The 26,901-nt window shown below is 56.8% G+C and overlaps 1 protein-coding gene across 2 annotated transcripts in view; it reads right to left on the reverse strand.

The window, feature by feature from the left end:
- Positions 1-5,654: 5,654 nt before the first annotated feature.
- The window catches only part of HIVEP3 (HIVEP zinc finger 3), a 55,664-nt gene continuing 34,417 nt past the window's right edge, over positions 5,655-26,901 (reverse strand). Inside the window, exons 3-6 of one of the 2 annotated variants that reach the window (XM_069477786.1) lie at positions 18,941-19,116; positions 12,735-12,821; positions 7,777-8,657; positions 5,655-6,622 (exon numbers count right to left, since the gene is read on the reverse strand). In XM_069477786.1, coding sequence (XP_069333887.1) covers positions 5,828-6,622; positions 7,777-8,657; positions 12,735-12,821; positions 18,941-19,116 — 1,939 coding nt within the window. In that variant the 3' untranslated portion in view covers positions 5,655-5,827. Of the gene's footprint in view, positions 6,626-7,776; positions 8,658-12,734; positions 12,822-18,940; positions 19,117-26,901 lie in introns of both variants that reach the window. The other variant, XM_069477785.1, reaches the window with a different exon arrangement.

A 26,901-nucleotide genomic window follows, 5' to 3' on the forward strand; every position in this document is an offset into this window, starting at 1 on the left:
GGACGCCTTCCTTGTTTCCCTGGTGGACTTTCTCCTGCTCCCCTCAAAGGTCAAGCACACCTTCTCAAGGCCCTTCCATCTCTGCACCATGCAATTTCCTTAGGTGACTTCACTCTATTTCACAGAGAAAAATCCATCCACAGGAGTGCCCCCAACTTCCTGTGACCAGGCAGACACACTGATTTCATCTGCACCTCTTCCCTTCCCCTCTCCTCAGGCCTGGGAGAGGGGTCTGCATCTCCTCCCGGTCAAGCCAGGCTCCTTCCCACTAGCCCATGACGCACACTTTTCCTGGACACCACGGCGCCGGCTCTCCCTTACCTCTCTCCAGGCTCCTACAGGCCCCTAGACAGTGTCAGCATCTGCTGTCTCCATGTCCCCATCTTCTTCTTACTCCTCAACCACCACCATCTGCCTCCACCGTTTATTACACACCCAGCAGTATCTATGAAGGGCCTACTGTGCGCAGGAACTGCACCAGGCCAGCATTCCCCAAGGTCAGCCGCGATCCCCTTGTTGCTGAAGCAACAGTCCTTCTTAGGCTCCTCGCGCTGGACGTCCAGGTGGCGTGTACCCAGGGGACCCCTCCTGGTGGTCCACCAACCTCTCTGTCTGCTCTTTCTTGTGGCATCCATCTTCCTCCTCTCAGCCCTGGAGGTTGTTCGGGGAAAGGTATCTTGGATGACTTGGGTTCACCTTGGGCTAATGCCCTTGTCATCTTCCACCACAGCAATTCTGACCACTGTGACCGAGTCATCAAGGATGGCCTCTCCTGTCAGAACGGGAACTCTTCCAAGGTGGGCTGTGTCTGTCTTGCTCACAGTTGCATCCAATGACTGCCCCTCTCCGGCACTCAGCAAACCATCGTTGAATACAAACGGTGGGGACCCATACCTTATTCACCCTTGTAGCGCCAGCACCTTGTGCAAAGCCTGCTCAGAAACTATTTGTTGAAGGCTTGCCCTGTTCGAGGCTCTGTTAGCCACCCTGTATAAACCATTTCATTCAATCCTCACAACAACCCTTACAGATACAGGTCACTGCCCTCCCCTCTACAGATTAGGAAACAGGCACAGAGAGGTTAGGTGGCTTGCCCAAGGTCACACAGGCAGTAAGTGGCCATGCCTCCCCAACTGCCAACACCCAAGAACCAACTCACTACTCATCCTGTAGCCAGATGAAGGTGGCCCCCAAAAGTTAAGTCCATGTCCTAATCCTTGGAATCTGCGAGTGTGACCTGGTTTGGAAAAAGGGTCTTTGCAAATGCAATTAAGTTAATGATTCAAGATGAGATCATCCTGGATTAGGGTAGACCCTAAAAATTGACATGTCAAGAGAAGAGAAGAGAAGAGAAGAGACACACAGAGAAGGTGCTGATGTGAAGATGGAGGCAGAGGTTGGAGTGATGAGTCCGTAAACCAAGGAAGGCCACAGACGGCCTACAGCTCCCAGAAGCTTGGAGAGAGGCACGGAACAGATTCTCCCTCGGAGCCTCCAGAAAGGACGAACTCTGCCAACACCTTGATTTCGGAGTTCAAGCTTCCAGAACTGTGAGAGAATAAATTTCTGTTGTTTAAAGCCACCTAGTTTGTGGCAATTTGTTACAGTAGACCCAGGCAACTAATACAGGACCCCAACCATATGGCAGCGTACCTGCTGCTTCCTTGCCAGGCCTGGAAGTGAGGGGCCACAAGAGAGCCCTGGGCTGTGTGATTATGGCCTAGTCACTCTCCCTCTCTGGGCCCGATTGCTCTGTAGTAAAATGAGCACTTGGCATGCCAAATGTCCTTCCCACTCTGACACTGCACAACCCTCTAGAAAAACCATGAGCCAGGCAAGCAGGGCTATGTTGGGATCTTCAAATTTATTCCAACGTGCTATTTTTTTTTAAAAAATATCCTCAGGCTGAACACTCAGCCAGAGCTGTAATAAAGGCAATCATTATACTTGTAAAAACTTCTCATTCACAGTACAGATGTAATTTACAACAAAGGTCACACACATCAATACTGAGCATTTTTTTTCCTTTTATATGTCAGACTCTGTGCTTTAGACCTGCATGGATTTTTTTGTTTTGTTTTGTTTTTTTCTTTTGCACTGATATATACCATACCAACATTGCAAGATGCAAGTGTAGAAACTGGAGTTTAAATAAAATTACAGGCAAAACTACCCCATCCCAGTGCAATCACTGTACATATCTACAGTACAATTTTTGGAATGTATTGCCATTTAAGAACATAGAAACTTTCTACAGACAATTTCACGTACAGAATACATACACCTTTTAGAAAAAAAAAAGGCAAATATTTATTTTACAGAGAGCGTGTATCTTACATTTGCCTGCATGTTTCTTTACTTTTCTTTCTTTTTTTTTTTTTTTAAAGACTAGATTTAGTAAAGTGATCGTAAGTGCCGAAGCGGTTTTCTAATGGAAAGCGGACTGGATTCACAACACAGAAGCAGAATTTGTGGAACAGGCCTTCAGGAACTTTCTTCCCCTGGTCAACATGGCAGATCGGTCCCCAGGGAGGGCTGCTCAGCCAGGACTTTTGCTTTAAGAAGGGTTTGTCTGGAGAAAGGACTAGAGAGAAATTCAGCTCAGATATATTGCTTCTTCCTCTTCAGAAGGACTGGGTCGGGGGGAAGGGATGGAGAAGAAGCTAGAAGAACCTGGAAGCCAATTCTTTCAGACTTTTCCCAAAAGAGGGAGGTGGGGGGGAACGTCTGGGTCTGGGGGTTGAGGGTCATGGGGGTGAGAGCAGGCAGCACACCGCTGTCAGGCTCCTGGAGGGTCCCAGGGGATGAGGCCAGCGTGCGAGCCAGGGTCGGGCACAGGCAGGGCAGGCCTGTCTTCGGGGGGAGTGGGGTTAATACCCAGAATGGCCCTGAGTTGCCAGGGGTGGAGCACATCCTGGGGGGCAGGCCTGGGGGGCAGGTGGCTTGGGATCCCACAGAAGGCAAGGTTTGCCTCTGAAACCTCGGCTTGTTGGTTCCTCCCCCACTGCTAACACCCAAGGACCAGAGCTAGGCTGTTCCAAGGGAAGGCCATTTCAACAGAGCATGGAACAGGTGGCTACGGCCACAAATCAGCCCCTGCTTTCTCTGCTGCCGCTTTTAACAGGGACAACAGCGTTATAGGCAAGTTGGAACTGCAGAAGTGGTTGTGCGCAGGGACAGAAGGCCCAGGGGAGCACACGAGTGGAGCAAGCATCACGTGGTCTGTGCTCAGGGGAGTGGAAATAGAGTCTGGAAGAGGGGTTAGAGTTGTGCCCAGTGACATACACCCCAGGCTGGGGGCATCAATGCCATCCCTCTGGGCACTTGGGTGGGGTAGTAGCCCTTTGGCCAGATTCTATTTGTGCATCTCCCCCCAGGTATTTAGAAATAGGTCTCCAGTGACCGCTGGCCCTGGTTACTTCTCCTCTGCCAGAGCCTGGCGGTCCCCTGACTGCAAGGACCCTCCCTTGCTGGCCACGGTCGATCACTAGGCTGCCCAGGGAGGAACCCTCGGTGGGTGGGCTGTTGGAGTGCAGGGGGATGGTGCCCAGGAGAGCTGAGGTGCAGGGTGGGGTGAGGGGTGTAGCCACCCCCAAGGTCAGGGGCTGGTCCAGCAGAGCCCACAGTCTGCTGCCTCGTAGGCCTGGGGCCGGAAGATCTTGCCCAGGAAGGTTTCCAGCCTGGGCTGAAGCAATGCCCTTTATCCAGCTCCCAGGCCTCAGCCCTTGAAGTGTCCAGCCTGTGGGCAGCCCATGGGCGAGGGCTGGAAGGCAGGCGTGAGGAAAGCCCTGGCCTTCTGGGGCCTGGGCTCCTGCCCACTTCCTGCCCTGCCAGGACAGTACAGTATTGTCCAGGATGGGCTTCCTGGCTTCTCCCAGGGTGGACGGGAGCCCCAGACTCTGAGTCAAGCAGCTAAGAGCTACTAGGTAACCCGGACTCCCCAGGACCCTGGCGCACAGTGGACCCCCAGGGAGGCCCTGCCCTGTTATCGCATTTTTTGTCTTAGCTCTAAGTGAGGCAAAGGATATGAACAAGGTGGTCTGGCTGTGGTCTGGACCTGTGGCTGGTGTGTCCACCCACCAGGGGCCAAGCAGGGAAAGGCTGTGAACTGCAGGAAGAGGGAAGTATGGCCGGGCACAGGGAGCTTGCAGAAGGGTCTCGACCCTCCCACCTACGCGTCCTTTTTAAACAACTTCAACAGCTCAGGAGCCCTTGGACAAGTACTTGGTTCATAAACGCCTGGCTGAGGCCTGTGGGCCGCCCAGAGAGGCCCCTGCCCTGCACAAGGCGGCATCAGCACCCAGGCTGTGTGGGCCAGGCCACGGTCCCTGTGCTCTCTCCCCTGTGCGGAAAGTAAAGAAACTCATTTATGGAAGATTGGGAAAAAACTACCTCTCTCAGGGTGCGGTGAACATGTTAGAGTTCAAGTTCCATATTTCAACTGGGGGTTTAAATCTCTGATCATATTATTTTTCTTACAGGTTTTTGCCCTCAGGAAGTGCAGGGCAGCTTCTTGAAGGCAGAAATGGGAAAAGTAAGAGGCACTGGCCAGTTCTGATTGCTCTGGAGAAGAATCCAGATCACTTAGGACAATTCAAAAGTCCCCTAGGTGAAGAGAAATGGAGGAGACTGGGGAAAGAATTGAATGCCATCCTCTCTCTCTCTCTTTTCTGCAACAAACAGGCCCCGGCAGTTCCCACCAGGCACAGTTTTGGGTATTTCCTTAGGGTGGTGGAGGCAGGGACAGTGCGGGGCAGGGATGGGGGAAACCTGTCCTGCTGCAAAGGGGTCCAGAAATGGGTCCCAGTAAACCTTCTGTGCCAAGCACTGGAAAGGCCCAGCCATGAAGGAAACAGGGCCCTGGTACTCCAGGGATCAAGGTGGAACAAACCCACACCCTGGTCTCAGGAACAGTCCCCTAAGGCTTGGGTCCTGCTAAGTCAGCCTGTGGGTAGTTTTTAGAATAGAGCAGGCAGCCTATGGCCTGGGCCGGGTGCTCAGGAATGGGGAGACATTTCCCAGCCCAGGGGGCAGGGATGGGGGGCAGAAAGGAGGCACCAGGATGGAGTTTGGATGGGTGGGGTGGTATGGCCCCCTGTGAAATGCCAGGATGGGCCCAAAACTCAGACTGCCAAGGTCCCTGGGAGCCCTGGGGGAACCAACCAGCTCCTACCTTCTACCTGCTCCTGTAATTTTGTGTTGAAATCCTAGGAAAGGTAACATTTTCTTTCTTTGTCTTTGTCTTGCATAAAAAAAGAAAAAAGGAAAAGATGATTTTTCTGGGGCCTGCCTGGGTGGGGCCGCCACTGGCCTTTTTGCTGGCAGAGAGAAGCGGCCACTCACTGGGGTGGGACAAGAGGCAATAGATAGAAACCACAAACATCTGTACATAGGAGTGCTTGCTTTTACGTCTCATTCTGCAGTTTGTAAAGTTTCTTTTTTTCTCTCCCTCCGTGCATTCCCTTTCCCTCTGCCTGCCTTGGGGGTGAGGTGGCTGCGACTGCAGGGTATGGAGGCTCCACCTACAGCCTTTCCCCAAAAAGCACGAACTATTCACAGCCTCAAACTCCTTGTGTGTGTGTGTGTTTTTTTTTTTTTTTTTTTTATGTATGTGTGTGATTTGTTTCTTTTCAAGCAACAAAAGGTATAGAAAAAGGCACAAGTAACTGCATACATGGGAAGATACAGCAGATGAGGGCTGGGCAGAAGCTGCTTGGACAGAGGGACAGATGGGCATGGCCCGCGAGAGCAGGTGATTCGAGGAAGTTGGCTGGAAACGTCTGTTGCTGAACTCCGGAAGCCAGATGCTAAAGCGGTCAGAGAGCGGCTAAGAGCTCGGGGGGCCCCTGTCCTCAGGCTGGTGTGGAGGTGCCCTGGGCTCCCCACTTCCTGAGGGCTGGGGGTAGCCCTGCCTGGTCCTGGGTTCCCCAGAGAGGTTCCTCCTCCGGGCTGGGAAGCGAGCGGAGGCCTCCGCCAGGCAGCCCACGGAGCTGCTGCGGTCCAGTGGCGGGGTGGCAGAGGCCTCAGTGTCGGCCAGAGTGCACGGGGACTCCAAGCGGGGGCTCCAGGACTGCGCTGCCCGGCGGCCCTGGGGTGGCGGCGTGCAGGGACTGTGCGCGGGCACGGGCTCTGTGGGTGCCTCGGCCCCACGGGGCTCCCAGTCGGGAGGTCTGCCCAGGCCTCCGCCCGTCCTCTCCCTCTCCTTGGGGTAGTCCCTGCCTTCCAGCTCCAAGGAGAGTGTGAACTTGGAGACCTTAGCCACAGGCGACACAGAGGCTGGTGAGCTCTCGGAAGGACTCCAGCGGCCTCGCTCCTGGGCCTCCCGGGCCCCCGTCAGGTCACTGCCACCCCCCGAGAAGCCACTGACCCAGGCGGCGGCTGGCCCTGGCAGCAAGGTGGGGTGGGCTCCCGGCCGGGCCTGCACCATCTGGATCCCCCCGATGGGAATCAAGGGACACGGGGCACGGGCCAAGTGCTGGGAGTGCAGAGGCAGGTGGCTGAAGATGTTCTCCTCTGTCCGGGCCGGGGTGTGGCCGTGGAAGTCATGGGGGGCGGAGAAGGGTCGGGAGGAGAGAGGATGAGCAGGGCCGGGTGAGCAGGAGGGACTTCGGGACTCGGCCTTCTGCTGGGGTCAGAAAACAAGACAGGGTAAGGTGAGGGTTACATGCTGGGCACGTGGAGAACCCGGGCCTGGAGGTGGGGAGGGGGACTTGCCCGAGACCGCAGAGTGAGTCCTGAGTCCCAGCTGAGCTGGGCACAGAACCAGAGTTCCTGACACGCTGCCCACAGCGGCACCCTGAGCCAGCTGCCCTCCCTGGCATGGGCCCTCTCCAGCCCCGAGGTGACCACGAGCACACTCAGGCCTCGAGGTCTCCATGCCTCTGGCCGGCACATCTGTGCTTGGGGGAGGCGGGTGCTCAGGCGAGGTGGGGCCCTGTCGTCACCCATGCGCACAGCCCTCTACCTTGGTTCTGCTACCTCTCCTGTTCCTAAAATGGTCTTGACCCAACTTCATTCTTGGACATGAGCTCCCACCCAAGGCTCTCGACCTTCTCTGACCACGTGGCATTTTAATTTGACCCCGAAATTAAAAATCAAGGACGGATTCCTAGATCAGTGATCCTCCAGGAGTGACGGGGTTGGGCCATGACAATGTGGGGACAGAAAAGGTGTTGGGAGGTAGAGGTCAGCTGGCAGTGATGGTGCTGTCAGTGGGGCGGGACAGCAGCCGCGGGGACAGGGACAGTGACGGTGCTGGTGACGTGATGGCACTGATCACACTGATGGGGTGGCAGCAATGGTGTGCCAGGGTGCAATGATGCCAGCGGTGCTGGGGACCGTGCTGACGGTTTGACAGGGATGGTGTCAGCTACGGTGTCTCTGAGGACGTTGTTGACAGTGATGCTGGCGATGGTGACGACTTTGGTTAAGCTCTGCCACCTGCTCGATGGATACATGGGGGTGGGGATGGGGTGGGCGGGCAAGGAACTGTACAAGTATTTACACCCACATCCAAGACCACACACTCGCAAGTGGTGGAACCCAGAACCCGTGAACGCCAGAGTCCATGCTCTGCTGCCTCTGAGCCTGGAATAAAGTCTACTGAGCCAGTCGGTGTAGGGCATGGTGCCCAGCCCCGTAGGTGCCCAATAAATGTTTGCTAAATTATTAGGATTACTGAGCTGGCGGTACTGTCTAGCTCCAGATGTGATACTTTAGAAGGTGTGAACTTGCAACCCCCCCACCCCACGGGGGAGAAGTGGCCCAGGAACTCACCCAGGTGGAGGCGCAGGTCTCGGGGCTTCTGCCGAGAAGCTTGTGAGGTAGAGGCGTGGGCGGGAAGAGAACCCGCGGGGCCAGCCCCAAGCCCGGGCCACACTCGCCCACAGAGGGGCTGCCCGGTCCAGGCAAGGCCCACTTCCCTGGCAGCGCTGACCGTGGTGGTGACTCGGCCTGACCCGGAGACCATCTCCTGGTGGGCGAGTGTCTGGGGGGCAGATGTGTTCGAGGGGGTCGGGGGGTGAGAGGAGACAGCTCAAGTCTTGGAGACCCACAAGGGAGTGGGCCCGTGTCCTTTCCAGGGCCCATCTGGGGGCCAGGTGGGCTCGGGGCTGAGGCCTGTGGTTCTCTGGCCGGTGAACATCGCTGGGGAGACGAGTCGTTTTTGGTTAGTGAGTGTTTGCGGGCTAAGGGTGGGCGGCTGCCTGCTTCTTTGCTTGGGGACCACGGTCTTCTCGGTGACACGGACTTGGAGCTCAGGGCCGAGCCTGTCTCCTTCTCCACAGGGCCCGAAGGGGCCAGTCCCAGCCGGGGGAGGCACAGGATGCTCTGGCTGGATGTGGAGCGACTGCTGGCTGTCAAGTGCTCAGCTTCCAAGACCGAGCTGCCGCACGGGGGCTCATTGCCAGAGGTGGCATCTGGGGGCTGAGGGCCCTGGATGGGTGAGGAGTCTGCCCGCAGCGTGGCTGGCGGGCCGGGCGGGGGTGCCTCCGAGGACGGTCTGGACAGCTCATCCTGGCTCTCCTCCTCATCCTCGTCCTCGTCTTCGTCCAGGTCCGAGTCTGAGTCTGAGTCCTCCAGGTCTGAAAACTGGTGCTCCTCCACAGCCTCTGAGCCCTCTCGCCCTTCCGAGTCCGGGAACAGGTCATCACTGGTTCCTGAGGGGCAAACACAGAAGACCCAAGGTCATGGTCAGGCCCCAGGGTCTCTCTGGCCCCACGGCTGCTCCTCTCTAAGCCTCAGTTTCCTTGGCTGCAAACTGGGCACAATAGTCATGGAAGAGCAAGTGACCTAACAGACATGGGGACACTTTGTAAATAATAATAGTGAGCAGTGGAGAGATTAAGTAACTTGCTCAAGTGGAATAGTAGCAGGGCTGGAACTAAACCGCAGCAAATAAGACAGCCTGTTTTTTTTTTTTCATTAGTGTCTCAGGAGCAAGTTATGTCACTTTGCTGTGTGCCTCAGTCTCCTTTCTCCAATGAGTGTGAAAGTCTCACCTCACAGTGTTTGCTAGGAGGAGTAAATGCAGGCCTAGCACACAGCAAGGGCTCAAATAATGACACCACTAAGAATACGGGAATGATGAAATCTAGTATTCCAGGACAGAGCATTCATGCTGGCTGGTCCAGCAGCACAGAGCCGTCTGTGGTCAGTCTAAAGACACATCTGCCACTGTGACCAGGCTGCCACTGGCTGGCACAATGCATCTGGCACATGGCAGACTCTGGCCTCTGTGGGTGACTTGGCTCAGCTGGCCTCAGGCTGCAGAGCATGGCCCCACCCCAGCCACGCTCTTGTGCAGAGGAGCCACTGCCCTTTTGAAGCCCAGGCTGCTCCTGGCTGAGGGCAGTGGGGGTCTGAAATGCCAGCCTCCTGGTCTGGTTTCTGTGGGGTGGCCCCACCCAGCAGGTCCCCTCTAACATGTCAGGAGTCTAGTTTGGGCCTCTCTGAAATGGACAGCAATCGTGACACTGCGGAGAGCTCTGCTAACATCTGGCCCATTTGATGGCCCATCACTAGATCATCATGACCCGTGTTTCTGGCCTGCAGAGTGAGGCTGGTGACAGGTGGGCTGAGTCACTCACACATGCCAGTACCGCACCCACTAGCGACCAGGACAGCTGGATGCAGAAGCTGGCCCAGGCTGCCGGTGCAGCCAGGCTTGGATCTCCCTGATGCCCAGCTGCCCCCAGGCCAGAAGGCCCAGCGTCCGGTCTTCCACATAACTCAGCATGCCCGAAATGGACAACAGTGGGCATTCAGTAGGACACAGGTCAAAAACTATGGGGTGGAGCTGGGCTGGCAGGCAAAGGGAAGGCCACAAGGCTAAGGGCAGGGTCTCCTGCAGCTGGGAGCAGAATGATGAGAGACCAGAGGGTAGGGGGGGATTGGGTTGGGAGTGGGATGGGGATAGGGGCATCTACTTCCCCGACCTAGGACTTTGGCAGGGGCCTGCTTCAGCCCCAGGAGTTCACCCGGCCCCACCCCTCATTTACATGCTGTGAAATCCAGGCACAGAGGGGGCAAGGGCTTACCCAAGGTCACCCAGCAAGCTGAGTCAGAAATGAAGTTTGCAACCCTTGCATTATTACACTGACAGTTTAAAAATGATTTTATACCTTGAGAAGCAGGAAATGTTCTGGGCTTGAATCCTAGCACCACCACCTTCTTGAGGTGTGAGGTTAGATAATTCACCTTCTCTCTGCATTCAGTTTCCTCATCTGTGACATGGGGTAATAGTAATAAACGCCACCTCATGCAGCGGTTGTGAGGACTGTGGGCGTCTGGCACCTGGGAAGTCCCCAGTGAACTTCAGCTACTGTCATCTCCAGCTGCCCCCTCCCTCCCATCCAGCAGGCAGACAGATGAAGGTCAGAGGGGTGGTGCTACTAGTGAGGCAGAGTCAAGACAAACGTCTCCTGCTGTCCTCTTTACTGATGTGGAAACTGAGGCGTGGGCACCCAGAGCAGAGCATGAATGACAGAAGCCAAGGGTCCCCTGCCCAGAGCAGGGTTTGCCGGACTCTTCACATCTAGATTCCTGCAAACTTTAGGGGATGCCCTGGCTGGTCGGCACTCTCAACGCGCCTTTTGGAGCTGCGGCCCCTGCTGGGGTCAAGGCCAAGGTCCCAGCCCCGCTGCCCACCCGCCTGCGCAGGGGCCTGGAGCCGCCCCACAGGGCAGAGCCGAGCTCAGGGCGGGTGCCGCCGGGACCGGCCACACGGTGGCGCTGGCGCCGGCCTCGTCAGCGCCAGGGGCGGGGTTGCGGCGCGGGCGCGGGCCCGGGGGGCGGTGGCTCGGGCTGTCCTCCCACGCGGCCGCCACCGCTAGCGACCCGACCTTGCCCCTGCTCCCTGCCGCCGTCTCACCGCGGGGAGCGGCCGCCCCAGCCTTCCCGTCTCTTGGCCTTAACCTCGGAGTCATCCTCGGCTCCTTTTTCTCCCAATCCGTCCCCTGTGGGCTCTTCCTCCAGAACCAGCCAGAACCCGACCGCTCCTCATCACCTCTCTGGACCCACCCGCGCGAGCCAGCGTGCGCCCGGCCCCGCGCTCTGCCCACCTGCCCCGCGCTCCAGCCCCGCGCGCCCCGCGCCCGAGCCCTCCAGGCCCCGCTCCTGCGGCTGCCTGTGCGGGAGCGCTCTTCCCAGACCCTGCCGGCTCCCCAGCCCCGGCGTCACCCAGCTTCTCTGCTCACACCACCCTGCCTAACACAGCGGCCCTCCCCCACGCCGCAGCCTTTATTTTCTGCTTCATACTCGTCGTCCCTGCTCTGTCCCACGTTTGTGCCTTGCTGGCTCCCCTCTAGAATGTAGGCTTCCTGAGGACAGGAGCTCTGTTTTACTCACAGTGGAGTCCCCAGCACCTGGCTGGCACACAGCTGGAACAGAGCTGGTGCTCAGCAGTAACTTCTGGAATGAATGCATGGATTTCATCCTCACAACAAGTGGGTGTGATCATCCTTGTTTGCCGCACTGGGAAAATGAGGCTGGGGGAGGGGGGGGAGGGACCACACGGGGAGGGCTCTGGGTTGAGCTCAGGCTCCCGTGGTCCATCCAGCCCACCAGGCAGTGGGGTGGCCTGGAGCCAGTGCTTGTGTGACCTTGGGCACCTGCCTTTACCTGTCCGAGCTTTACTTTCCTCTGTTAAAATGGGGCAGCACAAGTTTCTACCACCTGACATGAGGACTCACTGACACAACATCTGTAAGTGGCCCCACGTGCATTCTTGACAAGCATGGTAAACCCACATTCTAGGTTTGGGGGGAACAGCGCCAAGTTCATTGTGTTCTGTTCTAGAAAGGTGATTTATTCCACCTGAAAGGAAATAGGATTTAACTCTTTTGTAAGACTGCAAACACATCCCCAAATCAGAAAAACAAAAACAGACAGATACACACACACCCTCCTCTTTGTCACTCTCTAAGTCCTGACAGTGATTTCAGGGAATCTGTGGCTAAAGGTTTGCCTGGTGCTAAAGCAACGCCTCCAGCCTACTGCCGTCCGCTGCCCGTCCACTGCCAAGGCCCCTCAGCCTCCTGCCTGGATGCTGAGGCTGGGCAATGCCCTGGCAGACCCACTGCCTCTGACTCATCTCCCCTCCCCTGTCTGCTCAGAAACTGGCTCTAATATGCCTCCTGGGATGGACGACCATGGCCGGGGCATGGCAGTGGGATGAGATTGGGAGGTGACAAGTTGCTGTCAGGTCTGGTTTTAGCTTTCTTGAAACCCTCCTAACCCCCAAAGGCCCATGGGTCGGGCCCATGCCCGAGTGCGTAGGCATGAGCGTGGGTGTGGAGCTTCCAAGGGTACATACCCCACAGAGTCATCATGAGGGTTTGCTGAGATAGTTCAGGGCACACATTTAGAACATGCCTGACACACAGTGGGTGCTCTATAACATGGACTGTAGGAACTCATATGTTCATTTATTCAGTAAACATTCATTGAGTACCCATGGGATGCCAGGCGCTCTGCCTGTGTGCTAGACCGTAATGCACAATAGCTACAGCTGCACAGCATGTGCTGTGAGCATGTGGAAGGCAGGGTCGTCATTCAGTGGATTTAACCTTTGTCTCCCAGCAGCTGGGAGAACTGGAGGGCAGGGCATGGAAGGGAGAGAGAGAAGGGGAACCGAGGAGAGGAGGGCAGAAAGGAAGGAGGTGGGGGGAAGGTGGAGGAGAGGAGGCAAGCGGGGAGGATGGGAGGGGACAAGGAGGAGATTGGCAATGTATTACCTTCTTCGGCTTCCAGCTCCTCCAGCACCCCTGTCTCTTGGCACTTTTTGCTGTGGGCCTTCGACTTCATGTGCTTAGTCAGATTCCCTGGAAAGAGATGAGAATAGACTCAGGCTCTGCTGCGGGGCAGTAGGCCAGGGTGGGCCCGGGGCTCACGGAGGCAGCACCTAGCTGGCAGGCCATGGTTTCTCAGACCAGTTGAGGCCCTGCCAGCTGCAGGGGCTGGGCAGGGGCCAGGGCATCTCTCTGCCCTGGTGCCCAGGCCAAGATGTGTAGCCACAGCTGCTGTTCAAGGCGGTACACAGGAGCTGGGGTGGGGTGGGCAGGGGGCCGTGAAGGGACAGAGGGTATTATATAATGAGGAGGTGAGATGCTGGTTAAAAAACAAACAAAAAAGAATTAAAAGATAACTCAAGGGCAATAGGTTTTTCCTGCTTCTGATTTAAGGCTGGGCCCAGAGCTGATGACGCTCTTCAGATGGCATTATGGGCCATCTCAGGTGCTGGGATGCCATGGGAGGCTCCCGCTGCCCAGCGTGGTGGGTGGGCACACTCCTAGGGCAGCCCACCGGGCAGAATCTTGGGGTCTGGGAAGAGGAACCAGGATGAAGTTAATATTGGGAATGGAGAAGGGTCAGAGAGTAGGGACATCTACTGGCCAGGGACCCAGGAGCCACAAGGCTGGGGGCCCAAGCCTACTTTCTTTAGAGAAGTCCCCTTCCTGGGCCTCAGTTTCCCCAGGCCAATGTACAGTGCAGAGACAGGACCAGGGAGGTTCGGGGAAGGCCCTAGTGAGGCTCTGCCCTGCTCTGTGCCTCCAACGCCCCTAGAGGGGAGGCTGACTCTGCTCCAAGTTGCAGGTGCAGCCGCACAGGCTGGCAGGCAGGGGAATCAGGGAACACTAACAACAACTTCAGCTCCCCACACACACACAATATGGCACAGGCCACAAAGCCCTGCAGACAGGAGTGTTCTGGAAAGGAGAGGCAGAGCATCCAGTCTTCCCCGGGAGAACGCAGGCCAGACACCTCAGGATGTTCCTTTGGGCCACTCCCTAACTGTGATGTGCTCACTGTTGCCCTGGGGACTCTATTTCCATATGGCCGTTCACTTGATAAATTATAAGTTACCTGAGTCAGGTGCTTCGTCTTAATAATCTTATTTATTGGTAAGTTTGAATGCACGGATGGAGGAGAGAAAAATGGAAAGAGGTAAGGCTCCTGGAATGGATGTACAGAGACCGGTGGACAGACAGACAGATGGACGGATATGTGGGTAGGGGAAACATGGAGAGATGGAAGAACAGAAAGTGGACAGACAGAGGGCTGGGACACTGGATGAGTAGGTCATAAGATGAATGGACAGATGGGGTAGTGAGTAGATGAAGGAAATAAATGGAAGGATGGATGGAAATGGGTCAGTAAGCAGATGGGCGGATGAGGGCTGGATGGGAGGATGCAGACTGGATGAGTGCAAGAATGGCGGTTGGATGCATGAATGGATGCAGGCACGTGTAAAGGCATGGGCGGACAGACAGGAGGATAAAAGAATGGGAAGTTGGGCAGGTGGGAGAACAAACAGGAGAACAGGAGGAGCAAGTGAGGACAGGATGAGAGGGTAAATGGGAAGATAAATGGACAGGAAGGCTATTAGATGAGAGGGTGGGAGAGATGGATGGATGGATGGATGGGCGAACAAGGAGAGAGCCCATGGATGAACCAAAGGAGGCTTAATCATTCTGGGAATTTTAGGGAACTTTGGGGTATTGCTAAGAGGTTAACGGGGAGCCCTAAGCTAGGGTTCCCTGAGGTATGCGAGGCAAGGGCAGCAGGGATGGGAGAGGAGCTGTTCCCTTCCTCTTTCCTCCCCATGGTCCTACTCCACGACTCTGTCCTTCCCAGTTTTGCTTTTCCTCCTATTACTGGACAGAAACTTGGGCGTTCTCCTCCTGACCATAGAGGGAGCAGAGCCATAACTTTCAGAGTCATCTTGAGGGGTTCCCAAAGGTCCCCATCCAACCTCATGGACCTCCACCCTCATTGCTGTAAGCAGGCAAAGCGTGAGTAGGACAGTCGAGGTGGACAAAGGCTGCCGAGGTCTTCCGTGGGTCAGAGATACCATCCTAAGGTTCTGGAACCAGGCCCCCCTCCCCTGACTCTCCCAGGCCACAGAGGACGATGAACACTGCTCATTCTGGCTATTACATCATGTGTCACACGTGTTCTGCCTGGAAGGTTTAGGTCTATATCCAGCCAAGTCAGGTGCCGGGCACACAATGGGTGTCAGTAGCCATGTGTAGGAAATGCCCCTCTTATCACAGAAGCAAAGTGCTGGAAGGATCCTCACAGACCGTGTAATTCATCCCCCACCAGAAGAGGTTTGCCTGCCCCCGATCTCACTCTGGGCCCAGGTGCTGATGACACCGTCAGACGAGAGCACTGGCTCTCGGGTGCTGGCAGGGCTCCTGTTAGCAAATGCAGTGAACCAACTGGCCCAAAGTCCCAGGGCGAGTTAGTGCAGAGCACCGTCGGGACCCAGGCCTCAGGACTCTGGGGTCCTTGCTCGCTCCACACGGTGGCAGAATGGAACCCAGATGGTTTGGAGCTTGGCGGCCTTGGGTTTGACTGGGCTCTGCCACTGGCTAGCTGTGGGCTCCCGGGCAAGTTCCCTCACCTTCTGAGCCCCAATTTCTGTGGCTATGAAGTATCACCTACCTTGTGGGGATATGGGAGGAGTTGATGAAGTGGCGCATGCGGATGGCAGCTGAGTGTGCCTGGCAGAGAGCAGACCCCCCGTCCCCCACCATGACAGTCACTCTCTATCGAGCAGGGGGGACTCTGCCACGCACCATGCTGGGTATGGAGGAGAGAGGGGCTAAGATGATGCTCGTGGTGAAATGGTTTTACCTCCTGGTCTAGGCCTCAGGGGCTCTCAGGAGAAGGCACCAGGGGGCCCCAAAGGCCTGCCTCTCCTCTGTCCCCACTGCAGGGGCTGCAGTGAGGGGGCAGGGAGTTGGAGGTGACTCTGTGGGTGACAGGAGTGGACGCTGGATGAGCAGCCCTGAGTGTTGTCCAGGCTCCTTCTGTGACTTCCCCTCTCCAGGCCTGTGTCCTCCACTGTGAATGGCGGGAGGTGCACCAATGGACGCGGGTGCCCGGCCACCACTTCCCTGTCGAGGGGCAGAGCCTGGGCTTGTCAGGCAGAGCCCACAGCTCCCCACAGTCCTCCCCGCCCCCACCAAAAGCCTGGCAGCCCCGATGGAGGGGAGAGGCAGGTGGGTGGGAGCGATGGGCATCTGGAGGCGGCGGAACCTCCGCCAAGAGAGCGGCCAGCACCGCTGTCTGCCTCCTTGGGCTTTGACTGACAGCCCTGCCGCCGCCCCTGCCGGCCTGGCGGGCATGAGGCCTGTCCACAGCTGCCACCTCTGTCCCCTGAGGTGATCGGCGCAAGGGCGTGGACACGGCACAGCCACCCCAGTAGCCTCTGGGAACCATCTGAGAAGAGGAACCGGGACCCCTGGACTCCACAGGGCCACCGCAGGCCTCTCCCGGCGCCACCCGCCGCGCGCTCCTCAGCTAGCTCCCAGAGGCCCTCGCTGCCGCCACGACGTCTGACACAGAGACGAGACACAGACGGCAGACAGAGACAGACAGGAAGGGCTCCCAGGCACGGGTGCAGCCAGGTGGTGGTGCCGGGAGGGCCCAGGACCGAGGATGGCCTGATGGGGAGGCAGGTGGCCCTACGGGAGGGGCCGTCTGTCTGAGCCGTGGCTGACAGGGCCCAGCCCTCGGCGGAGACACCCGGCCACAGGGACAGACGGGAGCTCTGTGTCCTCCCTCCCTGCACCCGTCGTGCAGACAGCGCGAAGAGGGAGCTTTCTCCGCTTCCATGTGCCGCCGCCCTAACTCGGTCCCTGCTCTGCTGCTCACAGACTTTGAGACTCCACCATTTCCCATCCGCCTCCTGGTTTGCCTCTGGAAGGTTTTTGTCTTCTGGAAGCCGCTATGCACACGGGAGGAGCAGCTCAGCACACACCCCGATCTCTGGTTGAGAGCACACCCTCCGGCCTTCCCTCAGGGGACGCTCCACAGCCCTGGAAATGCGGAGGGTCTGCAGCCCCTCTGTTCAGACTATGCTCTTGGGCCCCTCCGGGGCTCTGTGCTGCCTCAGAGAGACCCAGGAAGGGACTGCAGACAGGCTCGGCGTGGCCCCAGTGAAGGCCTCTCCTGGAAAGTGGGGTCCCTGCTAGGGACCCAGGCCTCTCTCAGACCCGGCAAAATGGGCAAGGCAAAGGGAATTGAGTGGCGTCCCCTGGGGAGACCGCTTGGGCTGGGAACTCAGCCGGGATGGGTTTTCCAGTGTCACATGGCAGAGTGATGGCTCCACGGCAGCGGCAGCCCCGCTGTGTGCTGGGCCCAGGCAGGCTCTACATGGCCCTGGGCTGCAAGGCTCTCAGGGCTCCTCAGGCTGAGGATGGCGTGGTCCCCTGGACATACGCCGGGAGCAGGGGCAGCAGCTGCGATCCACTCTGATTGCAGCTTCTTGCCACCCCCTCCAGAGAGGGGAGGGGACTACCTGCTGACAGAGAGGAAGATGATGGGACGGTGTCCACGAGGTCGGGGCCCTGGGTGTAGTTACAGCACTAGCAGGAACAATCATTCTGTTTTCTGAGATCACTTCTTTTACCTTCAAGGGAGAAGTTTACTACTTTTATAATCGAAGACTGTTATTTAAACTGTCAGTCAATCATTCCCATCTCTCTCTTCTATAAAATCCCACCTGGCTGCCTCAGGCCAGAGGAAGTGGGCCATGGCAGGGCTCTGGGGGTGGAGGACCCCTTTGATGCGCCCATGGGGTGGGGAGGGGGCTGCAGGCCCATCTGCTCTCTCTGGGTGCCCTTTGGGACAGTGTTTATGAGACACTAAGAGAGAAGAGGACCAGGGACAGGAAGTGGGCAGGTAGGCACCTCCACCTACATTAAAAGAGGATGATGGCTAGAGGACAGAGGGCAGGGGTCAGTCCATGGGGTCAGGAGGCCAGGAACGGGAACTCTGTCAGAGAGGAGGCCGCTGAGCCAGGGACGTGTTAAACTGGCCCCTGACCTCGTGCAGAGAGAAGGGAAGGGGCCAGGCAACAAGAGCATGGAGGAGGCGAGGATGCCTGGAGGCCCTCTCCAAAAGAGCTGCCCAGGCTCTCTCGCGGGAGTAGCTTTACCAACGGAAGAAAAGTCAACAAGTGGCAAAGCCGGAGGCAGCCCACGTGTTTCATCCCCTGAAAAACCACTCGGCTCCCATGGGGCTGGCGTGGAGGCCCCTGATTTGCTCAAAGGAGAAGACAGGACCCTTGTGTCCAGACCCTGACCCAGGAATCTGCAAAGCACAAGAGGCTGAAGCCACCAGAGGTGCCGCGAGGCCTGGGCCTCCCTCGGCACCTCTGTCTGCAGCGAGCACCCTCCCTGCTGCCCTGCAGGAGAAGAGTGCGATCCAAGAACCACATGGCCTCAGCTCGTCCATCCACTTGGTGGCTGCAGCAGGCCAGGCCACCACCCTCGCCCGTCACAGCTCTCTGGGATGCATGCCCTCAACAGCCGGCCCTTCCTTCACAGGTGACTGCAGAGCCTGTCCTGACCCTGATGTGGGGCATGGCGGGGGACAGGGGGTGACAGGGCTGCTGCTCTGGCCGCTGAGAGCGGCAGAGGAGCTGGGCAGAGCGGGGGCTGAGGGTCGTGGAGGGGGGTGGAGGCAGGGCGGACTTTGGCATGAGAAGTGGGCATGCGAGTGTGGCAAGTGGCTCGGGGTGGAGTGGAATGGATTTCCCAATGCAAGAGTGGCAGTGACCAGTGCTGATGCCGGAGCTATCCGATCAGTGGATGCATGGCCAAGGACGCATGCAAAAGGAAGGCGTGATGAGAGAAGATACGAAACCAGGGGCTGCGCAAGAGTGCCGCGGGCAGGGCAGGCAGGGTGGCCTCAGGTGGGGGGCTGTGTGCGGGATCCAGGCAGATGGCTGGGAGCAGCCGTGGGTGCCGCGGCCCAGTCTGGAGCCAGCTGCTCTGCCACTGGGCAGCAAGTGGGGCGGGAACCCAGGAAGTGGGGGTGCTCCAGGCTCCAGGCAGAGAGGTCTGGGCCCCTGAGCTCTGTGCTGGGACCCCCAGAGGGGAGCTCCCTGCAGCGGGCAGGGGCAGTGCCCCAGCTGACTGTCTCTTACCTTTGGTTTTAAAAGCAAAGTGACAGTGCTTGCACACATAGGGTCGGACGTCAGTGTGGGTGCGGATGTGTTTCTTCAGCATGCTGGGCTTCTTGCAGCGAATTCCACACTCCTCACAAACATATTTCCCTCGGCCGCGGCCTCGCACATATACATACTCTTCGTTTGATTTGTACCTATGAGCAACAGGCGTCATGGTAAAGGAAAAAAAAAAAAAAGGAGGAGAAGAGGCAGGTTCCCACCTCGGAAGACGCACGCGCTTCCTAGCTTGATCCAGCCGGCTCCGGACACCGGGAGTGGAGGCCGCAGAGCCGCAGGGGACCACGGGGTGGGAGGGACAAATTGCCCTGAGGCTCCACCATGGACCCCTGCGCCCTGCCCCTGGGACAGGTGAGGCCGCATACACTGGTGCCTCTGCTGCTTCCCAGACAGCCTCCCTTGCAGAGCCGGCCCCCGCAGCGGCCCCACAAGCAACAGCCACTGTGGGCCACCGGAGTAACAGAGTAAGAAAACAACACAGCTACACCAGCTCTGGCAGCTACATTTGCCAGTGCTCACTCTGTGCTGGGAATTTACCCAAGTTAAGCCACCATCACCTCACAACAAAGAGCCCTTAGGAGCCCGGGGCTCAGAGAGGGAGAGATTCCTGAGATCCCACAGCCGGAAGGGGACAGAGCCTGCCTGTCTCAAAGCCTGTGCAGGCTGCGGGGAGCCACGCAGATGCTCCTGTGAGGGGAGGTGACAGGGACCTCCGTTTTTTCCCCAGCTTCGGGGTTTGGAAACCAGGAGCCCTGCATTGTCTCCCTCACCCACATCTCAGGAGCTCTGCGGGACCCAGATTCCCAGCGCCCTCGCCTCAGCACTTGGGATGGGTCACGAAGTGCCACCAGCTTTCAGGAGCCTCTGGGGTGGCCGGCCCACCTGCTGGGGCTCAGGGCCACAGATGCCCCTGAAGCCCAAATCGAAAATCTCCTACTTCTGCCCTTACAAGGAAGCCCACTAGTGCCACGGGCTCAGCAGGATCATTACTGGCCGTCTTGCTGGTCCAAGGCTATAAATGTGCAGGGTCCAGACGGGGTGGGGAGGGCTGTGGCAGGCGGCGGGGCCGAGAGAGGGGATCCTGGCATATTTCCAGGAGAAGGAGCATTCTGACCCGTGCTGGCACGGCACTCGGGAGAGGTGAGCACTCTCAGCCTGCGGGGTGGGCCCTTCCACCCCCGGCAAGAGCTGCCACACCCCACGTCCCACACTCACACCGCACAGCCTGCGCTCTCGCCAGCCTTCCAGAGGCAGCTGCTTGGCTTCGGTGACCCTGTTCTCTACTGATTGTGTTTTCTTTGCAAGCTCCTTCCCATGCTGGCACCTCAGGCTCCAACCTGTGCTCTTCTCACCTGCCACCTTCCCCTAGGTGACTTTCCACCTGCCCCTTGTCTCTCCAGCTCTGACCACTTTGCTGTACATCCACTGCCCTCAGCATCGCCCCTGGTGGTCTTCAGGAATCTCAGACCCCACGTGCCCAGAACCCTACTCCCAAGTTCCTCCACCTGCAGCATCTCCTCCTGGGCCCCGTCCCAGTGAGCAGCACCTGCACCCCTCGGTGGCTCCATTCCCTCCCCTCTGCATATTCAGTCCCCCAGCACAGCCATCGGCGCTGCAGTCCACGCGTGTTGCAAGGATGCCATGTTCTGCCCCCACCGGCCCTGGCCACCATCTCTTCTCCTACACCCCTGTACCCTTTCTTCACCAAACAGCGGTAGGGGCCTTCCCCAAATCTGTCAGGTCCTGCCGCTCCTCCCAGCCTAGGGGACCCTGCCATGCTTCTCCTACTACCCTCAGAATGAAGCCCTACCCTTCCCTTGGCCTAGAAGGCCCAGGGCATCATCTGGCCCTGGCCACCTCTCCAGTGTCTCCCACCGATTCTCACAGATCCCCCATCCTCTGCTGCACTCCCCCTCCAGCCATACCCAACATCACCTGGAGCCCCAAAGTCCCAGCCCCAGCAGCATCACCCCTCTCCTGTCTGACCAGCGCCTCCATTCCTGCAGGGTTTTGCACAAACCTCCTGCCCTTCAGAGGCCTCCCCCACGCCCTTCCTCTGGGCCTGGGGGTCTCACTCGCTTCTTCAGGGCACTTGTCAAGCCGAGCACTGCAATGGCCTTTTCGCAAGCGTAGTCACCATTATCCCTGCGAGGGCAGGGACTGCATCTACCTCATCTGCTGGTGCATCTCCGGCACCTAACACAGCGTCCAGTATCCTGCTCAGTAGACTCTTATTGGCTGCACATCAGAAACACAAGCCAAGGCCTTCTCTCCCCAGGTCTGCTGCCGTCAGACTCAGCCTGAACCTTCCCACTCGCCGAGCCCCTGCGCACACGTGTAACCTGACGCTGTGGGCTCCCAGGGACGGGGCACAGAGCCAGTCCCCCAGAACCACGGTGGCCCGCCTGAACACACCCCGCTTTCTGGTAGGAACGACTCTGCTCCTAGGGTAGAGGGCAGTAGGGGACTTGGGTCTGAGTTTTGGATCCTGTTGGAACTCACCAGGTGACCTCAGGCAAGTCATCGTTTTCCCTTGAAAACGATGTCCCTTGCCCTTAGACAGCAAAGCGCCACGACGTGCCTGACACCATCTAATCCTCCCATCAGCCCATTACGATTTTTGGAGAATCATCCCCATTCTGCAGAAAAGGGAACCAAGTCCCAGTGAGTTCATGTGACACGGCCAGGATCACCCAGCCAGTGGTTTTCCCACTGGGCTCCCTGCTCCTGCACAGACTGGCTGCACAAATACCTTTACATGACGCTGACCAAGGTCTCACTAGCACCACCCTTCTCCAGTATTCCCAGGGACCTGTCACACGCCACACAAACAAGAGCAGCGTCCTTCTGCACCCAGCCCTTCCTGAAAGGCTGCCGGCCTGGGGTGGAGCCCCCAGGTGCTGACACCTGCTGAGAAATTCCCCGTAAAAGCCAGGGCAGGACACCAGACAACCATGGTGGGGGTCCCTGGGGGCACGGTCCTGCCTCCCAGGTCTGCCGGCCCCTCCTCTCCTCTACCCACGGCTGCCCTTTGGAGGCCTAGGGGGACAAGTGACCGGCCCCCTGCCTGTTCCAAGGCTGCAAGACAGCCTGGCACTGGTAGGCCCGTGGGACTGACTCAGCTCCCGGGTCAGGGAGCAATTTCTCCCGGCCTCACTGCCCACCTGTCTTCTGCTGCCCTGATAAGCCTGAGGCATCAGTCAGCCTGGAAAGCAAGGTCTGGTTTTATTCTTAAAGAAAAAGAGCTGTTTCTGTGGAGTTTGAATGTCTTAGCTGCCTCGAGGGACCTTGAGATCAGGCAGCCTGAAGTTCAGGGATGGCGCGCCTGACCCATGGCGTGGCACTAGGGCTCCCAGACCCCTGCATGGAAGGAGTCTTCTGTCCTGCTGCCTGGGGTGAGGGGCGGTGGAGGTGTGGAAGGGGCGTGGAAGGCCCAGACTCTTCCCGATGGATCCGTTTGCATTCCCGTGCTACGGCTATAAGACTCATGGACTCAAAGGAAAAGAAAAAGATTCTTAACAACCTCTTGATCAAGAGGGTCTTAGTATCTTCACCCAATCGAGAAAGAAACAGAAGGCAGCTATAAAGTGGTGGAGCAGGGACCGGACCCCAGATCTGACTCCTGTGCTCTAAAGTGTGACAAGGCATGACCTAGTGTGAGGGCCTCCCCTGGCATCAGCATGTGACACCTTGGGCTGTGGCTCTAGACTCTGCGGAGGCATTTCTAAAACCTGCAGCTTCCACCAAGCACACGAGGAGTTGGCACAAAGGAGACGGCACATCCCTCTGCTCAAGGTGCCAGAAGAGGGGCACAGTGGAAATTAAATAGGCTTTCAGGCAAGGTAATGGACAAGGCGGTTGTTCCCGGACTACGAATAAGACAAAGACTCAGCAGCGAAGCTGCCCTGTAAGGTAGTGAGCTCCCCGTCACTAGCACTGCACACCCAGAGACCAGATGAACAGGCTGTGAGATCTGCTAGCAGGAGGGAGTTTGTGATTAGTATGTGCCCATGACAGGTCCAGCACAGTGACAGAGGGACTTTAGGTGGATCCGCTTGTTTACTCGTGTCCCAATGTTTTAACATGGATATATTTAGTTCGTTTGGATATATTTAGTTTAGCATATTTGTTCCAGTAAATATAAATGGATATATTTATTCCTCAGACCAAGCAGAGGCTCAAGGCACTGGAAGGGGATGGGCTGGCAACATGGCCGAGCAAAGAAGAGGCACAGGAGGAAGAGGAGGGGCGGGGACCGTGGGGACCTGGAAGGCTGGGCATATCCCCTCTCTGCAGGGGCACCCACCCAAATGTTGCATGAGGTTATCATATCTTCCACTGTTTTCAAGAAAACCACACATCCAGATTTTTTTTTTAAACTAAAAACATCAGCAGACTCTTACATGGCCCTTAGTGGGTGCCAAGGACGATTTTCAATGCTTTACACGCATTACCTCATTAAATCGCATGGCAGCCCTGTGAGATGGGGGCTCCAGTCATTCCCATTTACACGGGAGAAAACAGAGTCAGAGAGACTAAGTGACCTGCCAAGGTCACACTGCCAATTAGTTAATGGAATCAAAATGTGAACCCCGGTCACCTGGCTACAAAGTTCAGGTACTTAACTGCTGTATAATTCTGTTTTTAAAAAAAACATTGTGTGAGTCAAATAAAATACAAGAGGCAGATCCAGCCTGGAGCTAAACTTCTGGCTCAAAGTAATTTCCCCAAGGTCACGCGCTAGTACGAAGGAGCATGTCTGACCTTCAAGCCCATGACTTTTCTCTCCACCGAGCTGCATTATTCTCTTGAATGAGAGGATGAACTCAATGGCCTCGGAGGTATCGTCTTAATCTGAGATTCTACGAGGCTATTCTGCATTTATATTATTGACTTTTTCCTATGTTATTAATATTTAACTGTAAAACTCTTGCATCCCCTCCAAATTTGGATATTTTAGAGGTTTGCCAAATTTCTGATTTTATTATGCTCTTGTCGCCAAATATGCTTTCCCCCCAGAGGCATGCAACTTGGGCATGATGCAGAGCAAGAGGGAGATGTGATTAGGACGCACACGCTGTCGCTTTGAGACCCACTTTTGCAGGCAGCCTGTGTCCTGTGAAGGGAGGCTCGGGGCCAGTTCCCTGCGGCACGGTGCTCTGGGAGGTCCGGCCACAGCGAGCTGGCTGACTTGCCTGCAACGACATGCGGCTCCCCCAGTGACACTCGAAAAGCAAGGGATGTCTGGGAAGAGGAGCAAGTGCCAGGTGGCACAGCCTGCTGAGCTGCGTATCTGCTCAAAAGATTCAGTTGCCAAGAGGTAGGAAACGCACTCCTTGGTGAAAGAGAAACGAACTGGGGAGGCTGAGCTTTGGGTCATGGGGGAAGTTCACACTGGGTTCTGGGTACACCCCAGATTCTCTTTTTGTCAGAGTTCTGCAGAAATTACATCATGTCACAACATTCAGCGTGGGGGACATTCAGTGCAGCATCCAGGGACAGGCCCGCTGTGCCAGGAATTCCACAGCACACATGTAACCCAGCACAGGCGCAGAGCCCACCAGCGGAGTCCCTGCTTTCAGCGGGAGTGTGAGCTGCACGCAGCGCGCTGTATGTTTACTCCACAGTACTCACGAAGGCCTGGTCCGGGCCTGGGGCTGGGCCAGGGCCATAAATGTAAAGTTAAATAAGACTCTGATCTTGGTCTCAAGTGACTAACAGGCACTTAAAAGATCATAAAACAAAGAGATAGAAATAGTAATTCAGACAATGTGCAAAGTGCTGTGGATGATCAGGGAAGGAACCAGCGGGGTTGGGCCTGGGGTGACTTTCCCAGAAGAAAAGCCTTCACATGGGTGTGGATACTCAAGGTCTGACCTGTGAGCCTCCTGTTTTATGAGCCCCCGGCGTGGGCAGGGAGGCCTGGGGGCCAGGGAGAGGCTGTTGGGACTGTATAGAGCCTGAGCCTGGCACGGGTGAGGGCAAGAAGAAAGAGGACCTAGATTCTAGAGAGTTCAGCGGCGGCCTGACAGAAGGACAACAGCAGGTCAAGGACGCCTTCTTCTACACCTTCCAGGACTCCCACTACTGAGGGCAAGCCCTTGTCTATTTTGTAGGCTTGCAACCTGGAAGTGGCATTTTCGCCATTTTCTCGGTGTTACGGTTGTGACTTTTCATACTAGGAAAACATCAGTTTCCAGCGCCAGCTGCCAGGAAGACAGCAGCAGCTGGGGTCTGACGCCCAGCATAGCTCTTGGAGTGGGAAATGCCCTAATTCTACAGAATTGGGTATGATAGGTGGAGATGCTGTGGACTGACTTCTCGGTGACCAAGTGTAGACACCTAAGGACCAGCAAGCAGGCTCCAAGCCTGGGCCGAAGCCAGCATGGGTCCACAGAATACAGCCAACGCCCCACTTCCGACCAGACGGTGAGATTAGTGGGCCGGCAGGAAGCCAAGCTGGGCCCCTCGTGTTCAGAGAAGTGAAACTGCCAAAAAGGAGTGGACTCCTTAAATGTGGACATAGGAGTAGCTGCTCCAGCCTGCAGGGTTCTAGAATAGTGGCTTTCCAGCTGTGCTCGGGATTGGCGGGGCTAGTGAGGGTGGGGAGGCTGAGCAGTGGGGTTCTATGTCCTCCTACCTCAACCACAGCAGCTTGTAGCAAGTTGTTTTTCAGAGTGTGTCTCTACGTAAACTGAACTTTGTGAAAAAGAGTTCTGTGAATTTAAAGCAATTTGAAAATTGCTGTTAGAGAACGTCCAGGCTTGGAAGGTCCTTAAGACTCTAATGCCCAGAAGACTTGTGCATCCTCGGAATTGGCCACTTTTGGGTCGATCCTGTTCACACCCTCCTACAGACCAGTGTTTCTCTGGCCCCTGGGGACACAGTTTCCCAGGCAGCTCCTGCCACCTCTGGGCAGCTCCCTTGCTATTAAGCTTGAGTTGTCGACCTGCGCCCACACCCATGGTCTGTGCTCCGGCTGGTCCATCCCCTCTTCCATTTGACAATCTCCAAAAGATACGATGCCACCTGAAACTTCTTTCCTCCAGCCCTAACATTTCCATGTACTCAAACAATTCAGCATGAAAGGGATTCCACCCAGGCTGTCCACCTTCTCCTGGACGTTCCAAATCGTCCTTCCTAAGGTGGAATGGCCCAGAGCAGCGAGAGGCCCTCGGCAGGGGCTGGACCCAGCCCAGCCACAAGCAGGTCCATGGTCTCCTCTTTCCAACCTTCTCCCAGCTTCACTCCCTTGAGTCCCAGACAGGAAACAGACCCAGACTGGGGAAGTGACCAGACCCAGGGGCTGCCTCCTGCCCGGCTGGTGCTCTACACCTCGCAGTCGGCCAGAGCTGGAGGGCCGAGCTCCCAGTGACTGGCCACTTGCCATGTGCCAGGTTTTGTGCCACCCCTTTTCCATTGGATATCTCTCTTCCTCTTGGTTAAAATTTATAAATACATGTCTTATATTTTGCTAAAAAGCACTAAAAATAATCAACCAGGGTCAGAGGTGCAATCTTTTATCACAGAAAAAGAAATAGCTGTTATTTATTGAGCACTTGGCTCTGTGGTAGGTGCTTTTTATAGGAATTCTATTGTAGAAGCCTGGCCACAATTCTGTATGACAGGCCTGGGTATAAGCAGCAGGAACTGAGGCGGGGAGGCCATCTCCAGGCTGGCTTAGAAAAGCCCAGGTGCCCAGCTCCGAACTTTGGCCCGTGTCTTGCAGGCGGTGGTGGGGACAGGGGAGCTGTGCAGTCAGAGGCAGAACCTGCGGAGCTGCGTGGGAAGCCCCCCTTTGGGGCCTTGTGGGTCAGCAGCCAGAGGGCACGCTGACCAAGGCCGCCTGGAGTGGCAGCCGACAAAGTCTGTGTATACACTAGGTGCCTGACCAATGCTTGCAGGCCAGTGGCTACAAAGAC

The sequence above is a fragment of the Eulemur rufifrons genome, chromosome 8, assembly GCF_041146395.1.
Source record: "Eulemur rufifrons isolate Redbay chromosome 8, OSU_ERuf_1, whole genome shotgun sequence".
NCBI classification, from domain to species: Eukaryota; Metazoa; Chordata; class Mammalia; order Primates; family Lemuridae; genus Eulemur; species Eulemur rufifrons.